Source organism: Polistes dominula, unplaced genomic scaffold, assembly GCF_049000335.1.
Source record: "Polistes dominula isolate Pdom_NZ unplaced genomic scaffold, Pdom_raw_medaka contig_28, whole genome shotgun sequence".
Lineage (NCBI taxonomy): Eukaryota > Metazoa > Arthropoda > Insecta > Hymenoptera > Vespidae > Polistes > Polistes dominula.
Window position 1 is genome coordinate 1791560 of NW_028300879.1, and position 17105 is coordinate 1808664.

The 17105-nt window shown below is 27.4% G+C and overlaps 2 protein-coding genes across 4 annotated transcripts; both read left to right on the plus strand.

The window, feature by feature from the left end:
- The first annotated feature begins 935 nt into the window (after positions 1 to 935).
- Positions 936 to 9628, plus strand: LOC107065100 (FHIP family protein AGAP011705). The gene is given in 12 exon segments (XM_089172564.1): positions 936 to 2339; positions 2465 to 2676; positions 2781 to 2926; positions 2929 to 3031; positions 3129 to 3279; positions 3365 to 3610; positions 4438 to 4485; positions 5377 to 5544; positions 5656 to 6927; positions 7015 to 7213; positions 7439 to 7595; positions 7669 to 9628. Coding segments are annotated over 12 exon segments (3015 nt in total). The 5' UTR covers positions 936 to 2189; the 3' UTR covers positions 7832 to 9628.
- Positions 9629 to 10131: 503 nt separating this feature from the next.
- NFRKB (nuclear factor related to kappaB binding protein) lies at positions 10132 to 17105 on the plus strand. Of its 3 annotated transcripts, none has more exons than XM_089172548.1 (15): positions 10132 to 10538; positions 10696 to 11061; positions 11136 to 11368; positions 11443 to 11708; positions 11840 to 12192; positions 12276 to 12607; positions 12686 to 12928; positions 12999 to 13232; positions 13318 to 13539; positions 13623 to 13993; positions 14078 to 14398; positions 14475 to 14664; positions 14776 to 15544; positions 15605 to 16078; positions 16166 to 17105. In XM_089172548.1, exons 2-15 carry the CDS (start codon positions 10801 to 10803, stop codon positions 16688 to 16690), a joined length of 4794 nt encoding a protein of 1597 aa, XP_089028674.1. In that variant the 5' UTR covers positions 10132 to 10538; positions 10696 to 10800; the 3' UTR covers positions 16691 to 17105. The 3 variants fall into 3 exon arrangements, with proteins under 3 accessions (XP_089028674.1, XP_089028681.1, XP_089028684.1); XM_089172555.1 differs by having other exon boundaries at positions 10810 to 11061; XM_089172558.1 differs by lacking the exons at positions 10132 to 10538; positions 10696 to 11061; positions 11136 to 11368 and having other exon boundaries at positions 11480 to 11708; positions 11776 to 12192.

Below are 17105 nucleotides of genomic sequence, written 5' to 3' on the forward strand. Positions count from 1 at the left end.
GACAAATTTTTAAAAATAATCCACACTTATAAATATATTTGATATATAATAATCAATCAAATATAATTATCTTTTATTAAATTAAAACTCGTCGATTGATGCACAATTTTAAAATGATCATCCATAATATATTTCGTATGTTCTACAATTTTGCAACATATCATTGCATTTATTAAGAAATTAAAAAAAAAAAATAATAAAAAATAAAAACAAGTGCAACAGATTAATCGAAAGTTAATAATATCAATTAAAAGATAAAAATAGAAAATCAAAAATGCGCATTTAAAATTAAAAAACATCGTTCTACGAATGCAATAATCATCAAATGTTATGTTTATTATGTCACTAAAAATGTTATATTTATCAAAACTCATTTAAGAGAAAGCGATTTCAAAGTATTAAGTATCCATAGGGATAAGACCGAGTGGTATTTGAAACTATTTTTTTTTCTCTGTATAAAAATATAACTCACATGGCCTTCCATAATAATGTATACTCTGAGGAGACTGAATAATCGCTTTCTCGTAGATCCGCTTAAAATACAAAAAAAAAAAAAAAAGAAATGAATTAGTTCATTAATTCAAGTGATTACTCGAAATATAATAGCGCAGACTGATGATAAATCATAGCTTTTAATGCCTTTGGTAATCTCATTTAGTATTATATATTTACGATTAGATTTATTTAGAATAAGTAGATATATGATTATGAAGAATAATAATTCAGTATTGCCAAGTAATTAATATTAAAAATAGTCAATGTGTTTATTACTATAAATTAAATGAATACAAATTTATCGACTGGGTTTGCTATATTATACTTTTTTTTTTAGCAGTACTTTAAAACAAAACAAAAAAATACAGTAAGAAGGAATATTAATTAAAAATGAAGAAAGAGTACAATACAAAAGATAACAGATGTTTATTGATTATAATTAATGAATTTATTTTTCTTTCTCGAAGGCTGATTAAAATTCGAATACGAAAAATAAATGATATTCTTGTGATATTTTTTTCTTACGTAATTCTTTATTTTTATAATGTTATTATTGAGTATAAATTCGCTTAATACGAAATGTAATTTCGTCATCAGTAAACATGTTACTATTTAATATATCGTCTCTCCTCTATATTAACGTTGTGCAACATAATATAGATTATGTCAATGTGAAACATTTTATCTTTCTTAATGTAATATATTTTCGATATAAACTAATTATGAAAATACTTGCACTAAAAAATAAAATATTATTAACTTATTTTATTTTCCTCTACATTATGTACGAAAATCATGATAATTAAAATCGTATAATAATTAATAAATAATTACATGGAACTGATAGTATTTATATTTATATTTTGTAGCTTTCTATATTTTCTAATTTCTTTTATTTTTATCTTTAATTACATATAAGATTATAACATTTTTGTTCTTTTTTCATTTCATTTTAAATGATATGAATAATAATTAATGTTTTCTACTTTATCGACAAAGATAAAAAAGAAATTTAATTCCTAATAAGCACCATCTAACGGAACGCAATAGCATCAAATGCGTAGGTAACAAAGGATTGAAAATAAACTATATGGAAATATATTTATTTACTTAATTTATCTCCAAAAATATTATAATTATGCCGTAATTACTTGTAATTCAAATATTTTTGCACAATAATTTATCATAATTTGTAATTAGCATAACTATAATGTTAGTTTAATTGAAACGTAATAAGTAATTGGTACACTTTGTGTTAAAGTACAATTTTGGTTGTCATCCCTGATCATAATATTCTTTTTTAATCAGTGAAAAATAGGTAATTGTGAGTTACAAAAAATGGACTTGAAACTCGATGTATTATAATAGTCATAAAATTGGTGTAGAATAATTTGTCCTATTTGAAAAGCGTGTTAAGGTCGAAATGTCATGTAATTCGACTTATCGTATTCGTCCTGGCACAGTTGGCTTAGTGAATATGTATTCTTTTTTATCGTATGTAGTGGCTTTGTACAGGTGGGCGATTAATGTATTAAGTTAGACATTTTTGACAAGTACTTTATTTAATCGTGTTTTCAAACATTGCACGTTTATTGTATGCAAGAAACGCGATCGTTAGTGTGTAATAAAGAACAAATATGAATAAACATTAAATGTTTTTCCAACTTTTGAAGGTATAAATTTTACTCTTAAAAATGAGTTGGTTACGAAATAGTCCATTGAGAACAAGTTTTACCAAACAACGATCTAGAGATTCACCTCCAAAAGATGCCGATCCATCAGCATGTTATGATAGTTTCTGCAAGCATTGGCAACAAACTTATGACATTATTTTACATACTATTGTGAGTTATATCAAATATTAGATTATTGTAGTAGTTAAAAATATGTTTTATGTAAATATTTTTCAATAACTTTTATCTAATCATTTAAATTCATTATACTTAATCCTATAATTGTATTTTTACAGCCACCAAAGGGAATACCTAGTCAGGACGATGTTCTTGGTGTTGTTAACCACATCGACCAGATGGTAACTCTTCTGGTATTGGAACTCAGAGAGTCTACATCTTCTAAGCATTATCGTCAGAATTCTAGTGCAACGCATTCTCCATGTTTAGAGTACTTATTAAGTGAAAATTTACTTGTCAAATTATATGAGTGGAGTGTACATACCGGAAAGTAAATATTTCTATTTGTTTCATTATATATATATAGATATATATGAGTAAAAGTATTACATGTGCATTTCTTATTATTTTTACTAAACATTATATTATTTTCAGGTTTAATAATGCTGTTCGTTTAGAACAACTGAAGCTTTATGAATTATTAGTATCATACAGTGGTACATTGCTTGCACATGAACCAGTAACAAGGCCATTGTTAAGACTATTAGAAGAATGTGCTAATGATATTATGCTATTGGAAATAGAAAAAAATTGGTTGTTCTATTAAATCAATTATGCGTAGCATTAATGCAAAATATGGCTCTACTAGATCTATTTTTTCATTCAACAGCAACTGGGAAAAATAAGTTAATAAAGAGAAATGATTTATTATTTATTTTGTAACTTTATCTAAAGATATTTCTTTGATATATATATATATATATATTTTGCATTAATTTTCAGGTTTATTATTTTTACATTATTGATACCTCACATTCATAAGGAAGGAGGTATTGGACAACAATCACGAGATGCTATGTTATTATGTATGTCCCTTTCGAAAAAAAATGATGAAGTTGGATTATATATTGCTGATCAATCTAATATTTGTCCGGTAAATATTATACATTTTAATATAAACAAATATATTAATTTACAATATAAATAAAATGTATATATATATATATATATTTCATTAGGTATTAGCAACAGGTTTAAGTGGCCTTTATTCATTATTACCTCGAAAACTTCATATCGAAACAGATGATTGGCATCGTTTAACACCTGATGATGTTAATGATATACCACCACTTATACAACTGATGAATTCTTTAGAATTTTGTAATGCTGTTGCACAAATTGCTCATCCTATGGTTCAAAAGCAATTACTTGAATTTTTATATCACGGATTTCTAGTACCAGTAATGGGTCCTGCTTTATTACAGGTAAGTAAATGATTGTAAGCAAAATAATTGTGTGATTTATCACATAATTTATTTGTGATAAAGAAAGGTATTCACTTAGTAGTAGCACTGTACTTTGTAATATTGTAAATCCTTAAATTAACTTTTTATAGAACTAAATTATTGTGATATATTTAAACAAAATTAGTGGAATTCAACAAATCCTTGACATTGTTAATTACTCTTTTTTTTTTTTTTTTTTTTTTTTTTGTTTTTTATTCCAAATTATTCATACTACATTGTTTGATGATTTTTTTTTATTATTTTATTTTATTTATTGTTATTCATACACATATATTCACATGTAAAACACCTAGAAGCTGTTATTTGATTAATCAAAGCACACGCTATTTAAGACACAAAATTGAATATAAATTGATCACTAGTTATTAATAATGCCTATTAAGTAGTGAACACATTTTTTAACATTTACAAATTTAATTGTAAATTATTTTTATGATAATTTATGTTTTTCTATCAAATAATTAAAGAAAAACTATTACATAATTTTAATAATTTTATACATTTAAAGAATTTTCAATATATATTTTAAATATAAATATAAATTACATTAATTTTGTAATATTATTGATATTATTGTAATATTACAAAATATATTATACGCGTAGAAATAATAAACATTTACATATTATTATCTACGTCAAGCATTGCTTTAATATTTTGTGTATTTTTCAATATGGTGTTGGTACTGCTAAAACTCAATTTTCATGCTAATGAAGCAAAAGTCATTGATGTTATCCTTTATGATTGTTGGTGGCTATCTGGTGATACGCTCATGGTGCTCCTAGGATTCTCTTGGCTTGACTCTAGAACAGCTAGATGCACTGGAGCACCGGGTTAGTACAAAATATATTTTTGGATATATAAAGATAGTATCTCAGTCAAGAAAGGAAACTTTTGGCATGATAATTTGCTTTTAAAGTCATCTGTTGTAAAAAATGAAAGTTAAAAAAAAATAATTTTCTTTAATGTTTTAAATATAACATTTTGTACTGAAATACTGTCTTCATAAAAATATTACTAAAAATATTAAATAATAATTTATAAATATTTTGCTTTACATCATATACAACATTATACTATGGCATATGATACTTAAACAAATAATTGCAATTTCTGAGAAACAATATTAATTTGTATTTATTTATGCTTACGATATTGTTTAATTATCTTTTAATTTTATTATTTCAGAGCTGTATTTATTTAATCGCTTTTTTGTCTTTTATATTATTGTGCAATGTGCTTTCTGTAAATTTATGCTTCATAAAAAATCTTATGTGTATATGGTAATGGTTTTTATTTTCTTTTAACTAATTAATTTTAATATTTATTTATTTATTTATTTTATGTCACTCTTCAGCACAATATTTTAAGTTCATTATTACTTAAACCATTGATTATCTCATTTAACAATATGCTAATATAAAACTTTCGTATTTATTCCTGAGTACCCTTCTTTTATCACATAAAGTGAATATTCATCTTTATTTATTTTTTTTAAATTTACCAGGTTCAACGATAGCAGTAATTCATTTTATGAGAGATTAAAAAAGATACATTTTTCATTTTATTATTTTTTTTTAAACAAATAATAACAAAATTCTCAAGGTTACATTTTTGTATACTGTGACATCAGAAATGACTAATAAATAATTTGAAAGTGTTCTGCAATATTTTAAGAACAATTTTATTATTTTGTATAATTTTTCTCTATGTAATATTTTTAGACAACTGTGGATGAATTAGTAGCAGCTACAGCTTATTTTGATTTGTTTCTTCGATCCGTAACAGAACCAGGTCTACTAAGATCACTAGTTAGATTTTTGTTAGAAGATAATTATGACGAATGTAGGATATTGGACAGTCTTATACAAAGAATATCTTCCAGATCAAGGGTACATATCTAAAATATATCTCAATATATTTTTCATGATTAATATTTAATCTAATGATCATTTTATTCTATTAATATTGTATGTTTGTATATGTTTTTCTCTTTTTTATAGTTATGTATTGTAACTTTGGCATTATTTGATACCTTAATTAACTTAAACTGTGAGGATGTAATGCTGGAACTATGCTTAGGAGCTTTAAGCCCTTGTTCTCACGTAATGTTATCTCAACGTCGAAGATTGAAAGATATAGATCCATTTGGACGTGGTGCAGAAAAATTTTTAGCTTTGATACCAAATTGTTGTTCACCATTTTCTCCATTGGCTACACCACCTACTTCGTTACCAAGCACTTTGTCTTCTTCACGTGAAGAATCTTTAAATAGCTTAGATGCATTGAAATCGTTACCATTATCAATAAATTATGGTACTAGAACATCAGACAGTCTATATGGGAATTATCATGCTTATCTTTGTGATGCTAGACAAAAAATAACAGCTTGTAGAATAGCATGTCGTAATTGGTCATCTCGTTACGATGGAGAAATATCTACAGATAATAATACTGGAAGTGCAGTTACTTTAACAGATGAAAATACATTACTTGATCAAACGACTAAAAAAACTGAACAAAATGTAATACTATCTTCAGAAACACATTCAATTACTGTCATTGGTACAAAGGAAAATATTTCGTCCGATAATATATTAGATAATATTCAAAGTTTATTAGAAAATAAAGAATTAACTAAAAATACACTTAATACGGATATACCAGTAACATCAGATGTTGTATTATCGCTTGAAGAACAAGCTAAGTTAGATGCTGATATTGCTGAATTATTAAATGAAAATATAGGTTCTTCAGAATCTATTGTTGAAACATTTTTAACAGCAGATAAAAAAGGCTCTGATAGTGGTATTGATGATTCAAATACAGCTATGAATTCTTTGTTATCATTGGGAGAAAGTAGTGGTTATGAAAGTTTTGCATTTAAAGGATCATCACAGTCAACACCAGAAAATGAGCCAAGTGAAAATCAAATAAATGAACATGAAGAAACAGATTCAGAATGCAATCACGAGCCTAATGTACTTATCCATGATAATGTAGAGTCTAATTCTATATCAGAAGAATCAATAATAAATAAACAAAGTAAAGATACTGCCTGTCGTCAAGATATATTTAATGGACAACCAAATGTTGGAATATTTTTGGATGTTATATTAAGAAAATTGGAATGTATGACAAGCAATAATTTATATGTTAATTTACATTTAACTGGCCTTATAAGTAGATTGGCAATTTATCCACAGCCATTGTTGCAATCATTTTTATTAAATCATTCATTGGTGTTTCAGCCTAGTATCAGATCATTATTTCAGGTTAATTTATATTATTATTATTATTATTAATATATCATAATTTAAATATTGTATAAACAAATATTGTATTGATATCTTTTTTTATAGGTGCTTGCATCTTTAAAACATAAAATAGATCAGTTTCTATCGAAACATGACAATGTCGACCTGTTAGTGGATCAAGCTAGATCATTTTTAATTGGTCGTGAGGATAGATTAGTAAATGCAAGAAAAAATGCATTAGAAGCTACTGCACAATTTGCATGCAATAAGAGGAATTCTTTAACAAACGACTCATTTTTAAGAGGTACCATTTCTTTTCTAAACATAATTTAAAGCTTAGGCATATATTTTATCATCTTGTTTATCTTTAACGCATACGGACATGTGTGTACGCGTGTATTGGTTACCATGAAGAAGTACTCTATTTCGAAAATATTTATATTACATAGGTGAATATAAACAAAAGGTTGTGTGCAGGTAACAGGTATATTATTAATGTTTAGTTTTAATATCACTTTTAACTTTTTAGGTGAACCTAAAAGGAGAAGCTTTACATCGTCCTTTACACAAATGTTCAGAAGAGCAAGTAATACATCTGGCACAATTAATTTAACAAATTCTATCAGTCAACCATCTAGTATATCAGAGAATCAATTAGAACCTGTTGGATTTGGAACAGGCTACCGGTAAAATTTCTGTATTTAATGCATTTTTAAATGATGTAATTTTTAATATAAAAAAAAAAATTTATATTAATAGATATTATATTAGATCATCGTGGGAATCTCCAAGTGAAATAAGTCCAGTACAAAATATAGTATTATGTGCAGTTGTATTAGATGAATGGTTAAAAGAATTAGCAGCTATTACTCAAGAACATGCCATTATGTCACTTACAAATGGTTTAGAATATAATACATAATACAAGGATCTATAATGATAGTAATTGCTAAATTAATCTAAAAAAAAAAAAGAAAAAAAGGTAAATAGATACTAATAACAAATAAATAAATAGCTTTGCGAAAGTGTTCATTATTTTTTTTTAGCAGGGTTTTTAGAATTACAGCTACACATTATACAGCTTTATTACATTTTGAAAAATGTTGTTGCATTAATTTAATGTATATAAGATTTTTATCATATAAACTAATATGCTTTTTTATTATTTTCAATCGTAGCATCATATTTGAAGGCAAATTACTTTAATTATTTTTTTGAAAATAATTAGTATTTAATTATTAATTACTTGCACATTTGATTACATTTCATTTATATGTATATATATAAGTAACATATAATTATGTTACTTATATAAATATGTATATTATAAATATGTATTATAAAAGTAAAATTACCTAAGATATTCTTATAGAATATATTCTACAAAAATCTATGAGAACATGAGAAAAACAGAGGGTGAGAGAGAGAGAGAGAGAGAGAGAGAGAGAGAGAGGAGTGTTGTATTTATTATCTTGATTTTATCTAATGTTTTAATTTACTAAATTAAATACAAAAAACTGTATAGATTCATCAAACTATCATTGGGGCAAGTAAGCATCAATTTTGAATAATGTTTATGCTCGAACATTAGGTTTTACAACATTAAATATCATTTATATCAAATAGTTTGCTAATAAATTATACAAAGCAAAATAGTTCACAGATAAACTGTATAAGATTTTTGATTTTTTTTTATCAAAATTTTTTCTCATATAAATAAAAATATATATAATAAATATTATTTTGAGAAAATGTAAATAAGTATATCTATTTTTAATGATTTACACATATGATTTTATTGTTATTTAATATATATATATATATATATATATAAATATTTGATGTTTCTTGTTAATGATGACGCGTACTTATATTAATTGAAATAAGTTTTAAATATTACTTACAATTTTTAAAACAAAATATATTCTTGTAGCTTCTTTATGTAATATACTAACATTATAATTAATATTATTATATAAGATGACATATCTATATTTGAAATATTATATTGAAAATTGTAAGGCTTGTTTTACGATTTATAATTTCAGTAAGGAGTGTTAAATGAATTGCCAAATATCGAAATATCATTTACTCTTTTTTTTTTTATAAGTATAAAAGAAATATTATATTATTTATGATAAAATTGATGAATTTTTGATGCAATCAAAATATTATATTATATAAAAAAAAATGAATCTTGCCAATAAATTGCAATAATCATGACAAAATCAAACAAATATATTAACATATCAAGGTCTAATTTGAAATATTCAGGATTTAAATGTTTATTCTGATATTTTTCAATATGTATTTGATATTATTTTTGATATAAGCACAAAAATTATATTAAATGATAAAAAAAAAATATATATATATATGCAATATCCTATATAATGTAAATCAAGTTAATAGTTTTGTTAATTTTAATAATATAATTTTTGTATTGATCATTTATATACAGGATGTTTTCAAAAATGTGGACTCAACTTCAAAGATAAATTCAATATACTAAAATAAAATAAAAAGATTCATATGAACGTATGCCCAAAGTTATGCCCATATTTTTGGAAACATTTTGTTGTATACATTTCAATGTTAAATTTTCTTGCCTCAATGTGATATTATAATTATGATTATATAAAAATAATAAAATTATCTTGTGTAAAAACTATTTCTCCGGTACAAAATAAAATATGAAGATACAATTTATTTAAAATAATTGATTGTTGATGAAATTTTCTAGAAAAATTATTAATTGTTATTGATTTACGATTATAACTAAATAATATATAGAATTATATTATTTTATAAATAATTTGTTTATAAGCTATATTATTTTTTCATGCAAATTGTATTTCTTTTTTTTCTATAAAAAGATATATATGCGCATTCAGTTTTATTCCAAATAGTAAATACGTTTTTGAGAATTTTTACAAATAATTAAATTTATTTTCAATTTGTAATATTTCCAGTAATGGAAATTAAAAAAAAAAACCACAAAAATGATAAAGAACTCTAACCATAATCCAATTAAAATAAAGAAACAATTATTCTCTCTAATAAGTTTTATTAATAATATAATTGTAAATGTGATGAATTATTTTCAATAAATTTAATTTTATAAAATTATGAAATCTAATTAAATTTCCGTTCAAATTATACAATCAATAAGATTAATTACATATGTTATCTTTCTTTACCAGCGCCCTCTTAGTTTCCAATAAGTATGGTGAACTAAATACAGAATTTTCTTAGTTATTTCTTTGTTATTAGAATAAAACATAAAAATATCCAATATTTTTTACTTATCATCGATTCAAAAATACGAAAAATATCTTTATAAAAAATCTTTGATGCATAAAAACATTAACTTTGATTGTATATTCGTACAATAATAGGATTATTTCGAAACACTAGGAATCTATAATAGTTACCATGACAAGTCAAACAATGAATAATAAGATTACGTATAATAGTTTAATCTGTTATATTACTTATTTCGTTTAAAAAGTTAAATATATACTTGACATTTATTTTCTAATCGTATAATAATTGAATTATTGTAATATTTTAACAAGTATCAAATACTATATAGAAACAAAAACGAAGAGACACTTGCAAATATGGAGGTTGGTTTTTATGTGTATAATATTAATTTTCATTATAATATAAACAATTACATTTTAATTCATTAAAATACATCTTTTATATGTTTTATACTATATTTATATAATTATATTGTTTTTAAGCTCTATGTGTGAATACATTTTAAATGAATTTTTGCAGTGACATGTTAATATCTTTATCAATAGATAAAGTATATCAATAGATCAGTGCAACATATCCAGTGCAAATCTTTTGAAAAGCTTTTATAAGTAGGTGACATTTATTATGAATCAGGTAGATGATTGTTCAGCTGGTGGTGATACTGGAGGAGAAGAAGATGAAGATGATGCTTCTACACATGGATCAGTAAGTAATAGTAGCAGTAGTGGCATGAGTGGCAGTAGTACTTCAAGTGATAGTGGAGAAGACAGCGGAGAAGAACGAGATTCCAGTGGTGATACAGATAGCCATAGTTCTGCGGATGAAGATGATGATGAAAACGAAAATACAGAATATTCAGTAAAAGCAGAAAGTTCAGATTCTATGGTAAATATATAAAGTACATTAATTTCTTAATAATAATAAAAAAAAGCTTTTCTTTTAAACTGCTTTATTTTCAGAGATGGGAAACTTGTGTTGCTGCGAATACACGACTAAAACTTCCACAAGATCTTTGCGAGAATTCAGCCATCTTCAAAGAACTATTAGATTACCCGTATTTTTGGAATGAATGTCTTAGTGAAAATCAAAGAGAATCTTTATATAGCTTCTTACCAACTTTTCCAAAAGATTGTGATATCGAAGCTGAAATGGAAAGAACATTGCAAATGTTATTCGATAGGGAGGATCATAGGTCATTACATATTTCAATATTCAAATGTAATATTTGTTAATATTGTTTTATACTAATTACATTAATTCAAGCAGATTTGGAGTTGCAACATTAGATGCATTTCATAAACATCTTTTAGCTGGTTATTATAGACCAGATATCAAACGAATGCGCAGTTTGTTGCATAAAGCACAACAAAAAAGACTGCTTTTTGAAGAACGTAAAAGATCATACGAACTTGCCAATCAGTTACTTAAATCACGAGAGAGTTTATTGTCTAATGCATATAAACAGGGTTTTAGCCAGCCAGTACATCGAACAATATCTAAATTTCATTGGAAGAAACCAAAACCAGCAATGGGTAAGTGACTACTCTTATAATAAATACTAAAATTTTCCTGGCTGTTTACATTTGCCCCACACTTCAGCCTTTTGGCAGAGAAGTATATAGTAACTTCCCGGGGACAATACTAACAAGCAATCAACTGATAGTTGAAGAGAAAACCCAGCTACGCTATTTGGAGGAACTGAGTATCCTGAGGACTGAACTGGGAGCTAGTGCAAGGTTAGCACCTGACACAACATCTGAAAATGAAGAAAATTATTTATATTATCAACTATCTGGAAATAAACAAAAGAAGAAAAAGCGTTCCATGATGAGTCTTCAAGGATTATCAATCAGAGGGTTGCAGATCGATGAAGAAGATGAAACTATTCGACCTGTATTTTCGACGTTCCAACGAAGAGACTATGCATCAAATAGGTCACTATTTGTTCGTGAACAAACAGAAGAAGCATATCGTTTAATGTTAAAAGCACATAAAAAAAGAAGAGCACGAAATGATGTATGTTAAACTTGCAATATTAGTTAGTGTATAAATCAAATGATAAAGTTTGTAAAACATTTATTTTTCTTCTCTTTTTTCAGAATCATCCAGAATTAAATACTCAGGGCATTTCTCTTGCTGACTTAACTCAAAGGGCACAGATTGGTCAAAAGCACAAGCTTTCAATTAATACTTCTATAAGAATTCCTCCTGCTAAAAAACGTATTAAACTAGAACAGTCTACACTTTGCCCACCTGTACCAAAATTAATAAATTCAAATTCTATGAAACATGAAAGTGATAATAGTGATTATTCTCATACAACAGACGATAATAGACATTCTAATGCAATGGATATAGATCACAAGTTGACACCTATCAAATCTGAACCTGTAGATGTATATGATATACCTCAAGTGTCAAAGAAAAAAATGTATGATTTAAAATTAACAACTAATTTTCCATTTCTTTTAATTATTATTTATTCTTACATTTGTAATTATTCATACAGGAGCCCTGTTACTCCCAAAAGTAATAAACCTATTCCAAGCACAATAGAAATTAAGAAAGAAGTAGAAGAAATAGACTTTGATGATATCAAATCAGAGATTAATACAGGCACAAATGATGATGTTATGCCAGAAACAGAGGAAGACGAGGAAAATGATAAAAAAGAACTTGATTTAAGCAGCATTGACATGATGCAAATACCTATTCAACTTGATGATGGTATTGATATTCTTGATGATGTGAAGTAAGTAAATTATTATCTCATATAAAGGAAGTAAGTGTGCATTCTTCAAATTTCTTTTTCTCTGTTTAAGAAGTGAGAACGAAAGTGTTATAACTATGAGAGATAAAGAAATTTCAATACCTAGTGGAGACGATACTATTGATATTAATAGTGGAGCAGAACTAATGCAAGAAACACATGCGTCATTTTTCTCTTTGCTGAGAGATGCTTTTACCTCTAAAGGAGAATTTAGAATGAGTACTGGAGAAATAAAAGATGCCATTACACAATGGCAAGGAAATCCAATTTCACCATTAAATGACTGGTATGGAAAGACATATAATTTAAAAATAAAACGTACATTCAAAAATAAATATTTTCAATAATTCTCTATACATATTTTTATGCAGGTATTCTTTGGCATCCTCGTGGCCGTCATTAGTCCCATTAGCCTTAGGATTTCTTGCCGGTGAATTAACATATTCTCAAGAATTGGAACAACAGCAAGAACGGGAACAAGAACTTGTTCCATACTTAGAAAATAAAGGTAGTGGTGTGTATGCCTGGATTGGTGCAGGCAGAGATTCGGATTCTCGTCTGTTAGATTTGTGTACAAGATTTCTAATGCACAGGTAACTAAACATATTTTTATACAAAAATCCTTACTATTTTCTTATATTCTTAACTGTATGTATAAATTATTTTTTTTTTTCAGAGATTCGTTAGGACCATCTTATATTTCATCAGCTGTTGTTTCTGTGAAACAAATATCACAATTATCAACGCCAAATAATAATAACAATAATGGAAACAACACAACCAATGGAAACGCTAGAAGTGGAAGCCCTGCAGTTGAATCAATTAATATTGATACAAATTCTCTTGGACCCGTTACAGAATGGGAACCACCTAGAGCATTATGGCCTACAGAATGGAAAGTCCGACCTTCTACAATAGAAGAACGTGAAGAGTTTAGAAGACAAGAACAAATGCGATATGCAGCACCTCATAAAGCATTTACTTATCGCATGCATGGATATGCATCTGTAGTAGGACCAGTCAAAGGCATTTATCAACATAACATTGGTATGTTCTTTTTTAGTAATTAAAATTATTTTTATTTTTTTAATTATTTTTCTTTCATTATTTTGAACATTTTTTATGTAATAGGATCTGGATTAACTAAACCACGAGGACATTCTTTATTAGTAGCTGATCGGCCAAATTTTGTAACAATCTTAGCATTAGTCAGAGATGCCACAGCTCGATTACCAAATGGTGAAGGAACTCGCGCTGACATATGTCAGTTATTAAAAGATTCTCAGTACATCAGAGAACAAGGAGAAAGTGATGATAAAGAAGGGTATTTACATTCAGTCGTGTCAGGTGCTTTAGACAGATTACATTATGAAACAGACCCATGTGTTAGATATTACCCTCGTCGTAAAGAGTGGCTATATCTTCACAGAGCACGTTCAGAATCGGAATTTGGTAAGTACTTAAGATCTTGTTATTTCATACTTACACATTATCTCATTACTAACTATACTTTAAAACAACGTTTTAGAAATGTATCATCAACAGCTACAAGGTGTAGCAAAAAATAAAAAAAATGTAGGAAATACATCACGGAATAAATTATTACAACCGTCTATCAAACCTATCATACATAAGGAGCAATCTCCTAATAGTAGCAAAGAAACTACTCCCAAAAAAGAAAGGCGTGCTGTTACTGTGGTTCAACCAGTTATAACTCGGTAAGTATTACATACATAAAACCTATTTATATATAGGTTTATATAAAAAGAAAAAAAATACAATAACCTACTATGCAATAATCTAATTTTGATGTATTATTATTACTATAGAAAAGAACAACGTAAAACTGATGAAAAAGTTACTGTTGATCAGTCAACTTCTTCTGAACAACCACCAGTTGTTAATACAACAACATCAACAACAATCAATGCATCAACATCAGATATTTCTACCGCTACTAGTACTGCTAGTGTTACCGTATCTGTAGCAACTGTTCCAAGCTCTTCTACGCTGACTACCACAACTAACATAGAAAGAAATAATGTAGTTTCTGAAGTTAAAACTTTAACGACGTCAAATGCGATTAAAAAAGTAACTAATATAGGAGGGAAACCAGTTGCTGTAGTCAAAACGAATGCGACACAAAGTTTATTGCAATCAAGTCAACAGCATTTTCCTCATCATCAAATACAAGTGTCCACATCTGCAGGACTGCAGACTATAAGATTGTCAGGACATTCTGTACTTCATTCGGCTCAACCTACTTCAACAAGTACCAGTTCTTGTATAGGAAACACTACAACAAACTTAGCGACAATATTTCCTAATGCTAAAGTTCAAAATCAACAACAACCACAAACGGTGGTAACAAGTCAAACTGGAAAGAGCATTTTGCAAACTTCTAATATAAAACAACAATCTCAGCAACCACATGTATTGCCTGGCAAAACATTGCTGGCATCTCAAATAAAATTAGTGAGCTCTGGACAAATAAAATCATTGCTCACAGGACATGGCCTTCAAGGTCAAACAATATTCATTAAACAATCATCTCCATCAAATAATCAATCTCAACAATTACAGCAGCAACAATTAAAGGTAAAATTAAAAGATATTGTTTTTATCTTTACTACATTAACGACAATTTAATACTACTAGCAACAACAGCAGCAGCAACAACAACAACAACAGCAACAACAACAACAGCAGCAACAACAACAGCAGCAACAACAGCAACAACAACAGCAGCAGCAGCAACAACAACCACAACAACAACCACAACAACAACAACAACCACAACAACAGCAATCACAGCAACAGCAACAACAACAAACACTTCAAAGAGTTGTGACAAATCAGCAACAACAAATACAAACATCAGGAATGCAACGTATAATTGCACAAATAGGTGGTAAACCGATTGCTGTGCAAATACAACAATCTCCACATCAATCACAGCAGCAACAGCAACAACAAAAGATACTAGCGAAGGTTTTGACTAGTGCAGGTGGAGGACAACTTATCTCTGTAGAAAGTTTACTTGCACAAAAAGGGTTAAAATTAGCAACCAATGCTTACCATACTAACCAATTAAATAGACAAGGAAAACAAGTCATACAAACTCAGTATCAGGTATTTACGTAAAATATAATTTCGTTTGTAAAATAGATTATACATAATGTATTTAAATTTATTTGTACGTTCTATTTATTCAATTAGGTAGTGTCACAGGGTCAAACATCTTCGGTACAATCGAAAATTATTGCTAGTACACATCAACAATCTCAGTCACCTCAAACTCAAACAGTCAGAATGGTCACAGCACAAATTGCTGGAAAGCCTATTGTCCTGGCAAGTGGAAATAAAAGCGTTGGCGTTGGAGTAAGTGGGAGTGGAAACGTAGTTCTTGGAAAACAACAAAACCCACAACAACAACAAAACCAACAGCAACCAATAATTCTGCCAAGTCAGTTGCTAAATATTAAAACGTTACATGGTCTTAAGGTGATACCAACGCCTACAGGACTGAAGACAACAGGTGCAGCGGTATACGCTAGAGTTATAGCGCCGACAACAATCTCTTCAACAGTAAATCAACAACAGCAGCAACAGCAACAACAGCAGCAGCAACAACAACAACCACCACAACAACAACCACAGCAACAACAACAACCACCACAACAGCAACAGCAACAATCTGCTCAAACACAACCGTCAAAGAACAATTCACATAGTACACCTTGACAAAATTAATATGGTATTGTTTTATTCTATACTTTTTCTTTGTTTCATCCATTTATATTTTGAATACTTTAAAAGTATTACAGGTATAAACCACGTATAATTTACTTATAAAACTGTAGTTAAAATATGTAGCACTTCATGGTTGCATTGAATTTAATATTTACAACAGAAAATGTTGAACACAGAAATTTCAGATTTTTCATACAATACACACTAAAAACAGAACAACAGCTTTGTATGAATAGGAATGAGGTGATGGATAATATATGATTCATAAATGAAAAAAATAAGCGAAATTTGTATTATGTATGGAGTATTTACAAATGCATGATATAATTTGAATACAAAGCATTACTTGCTCTTGTGTTCTGAAAATATGTAGCGTTAAGTATAAATAAACTTACATATAAGAAAA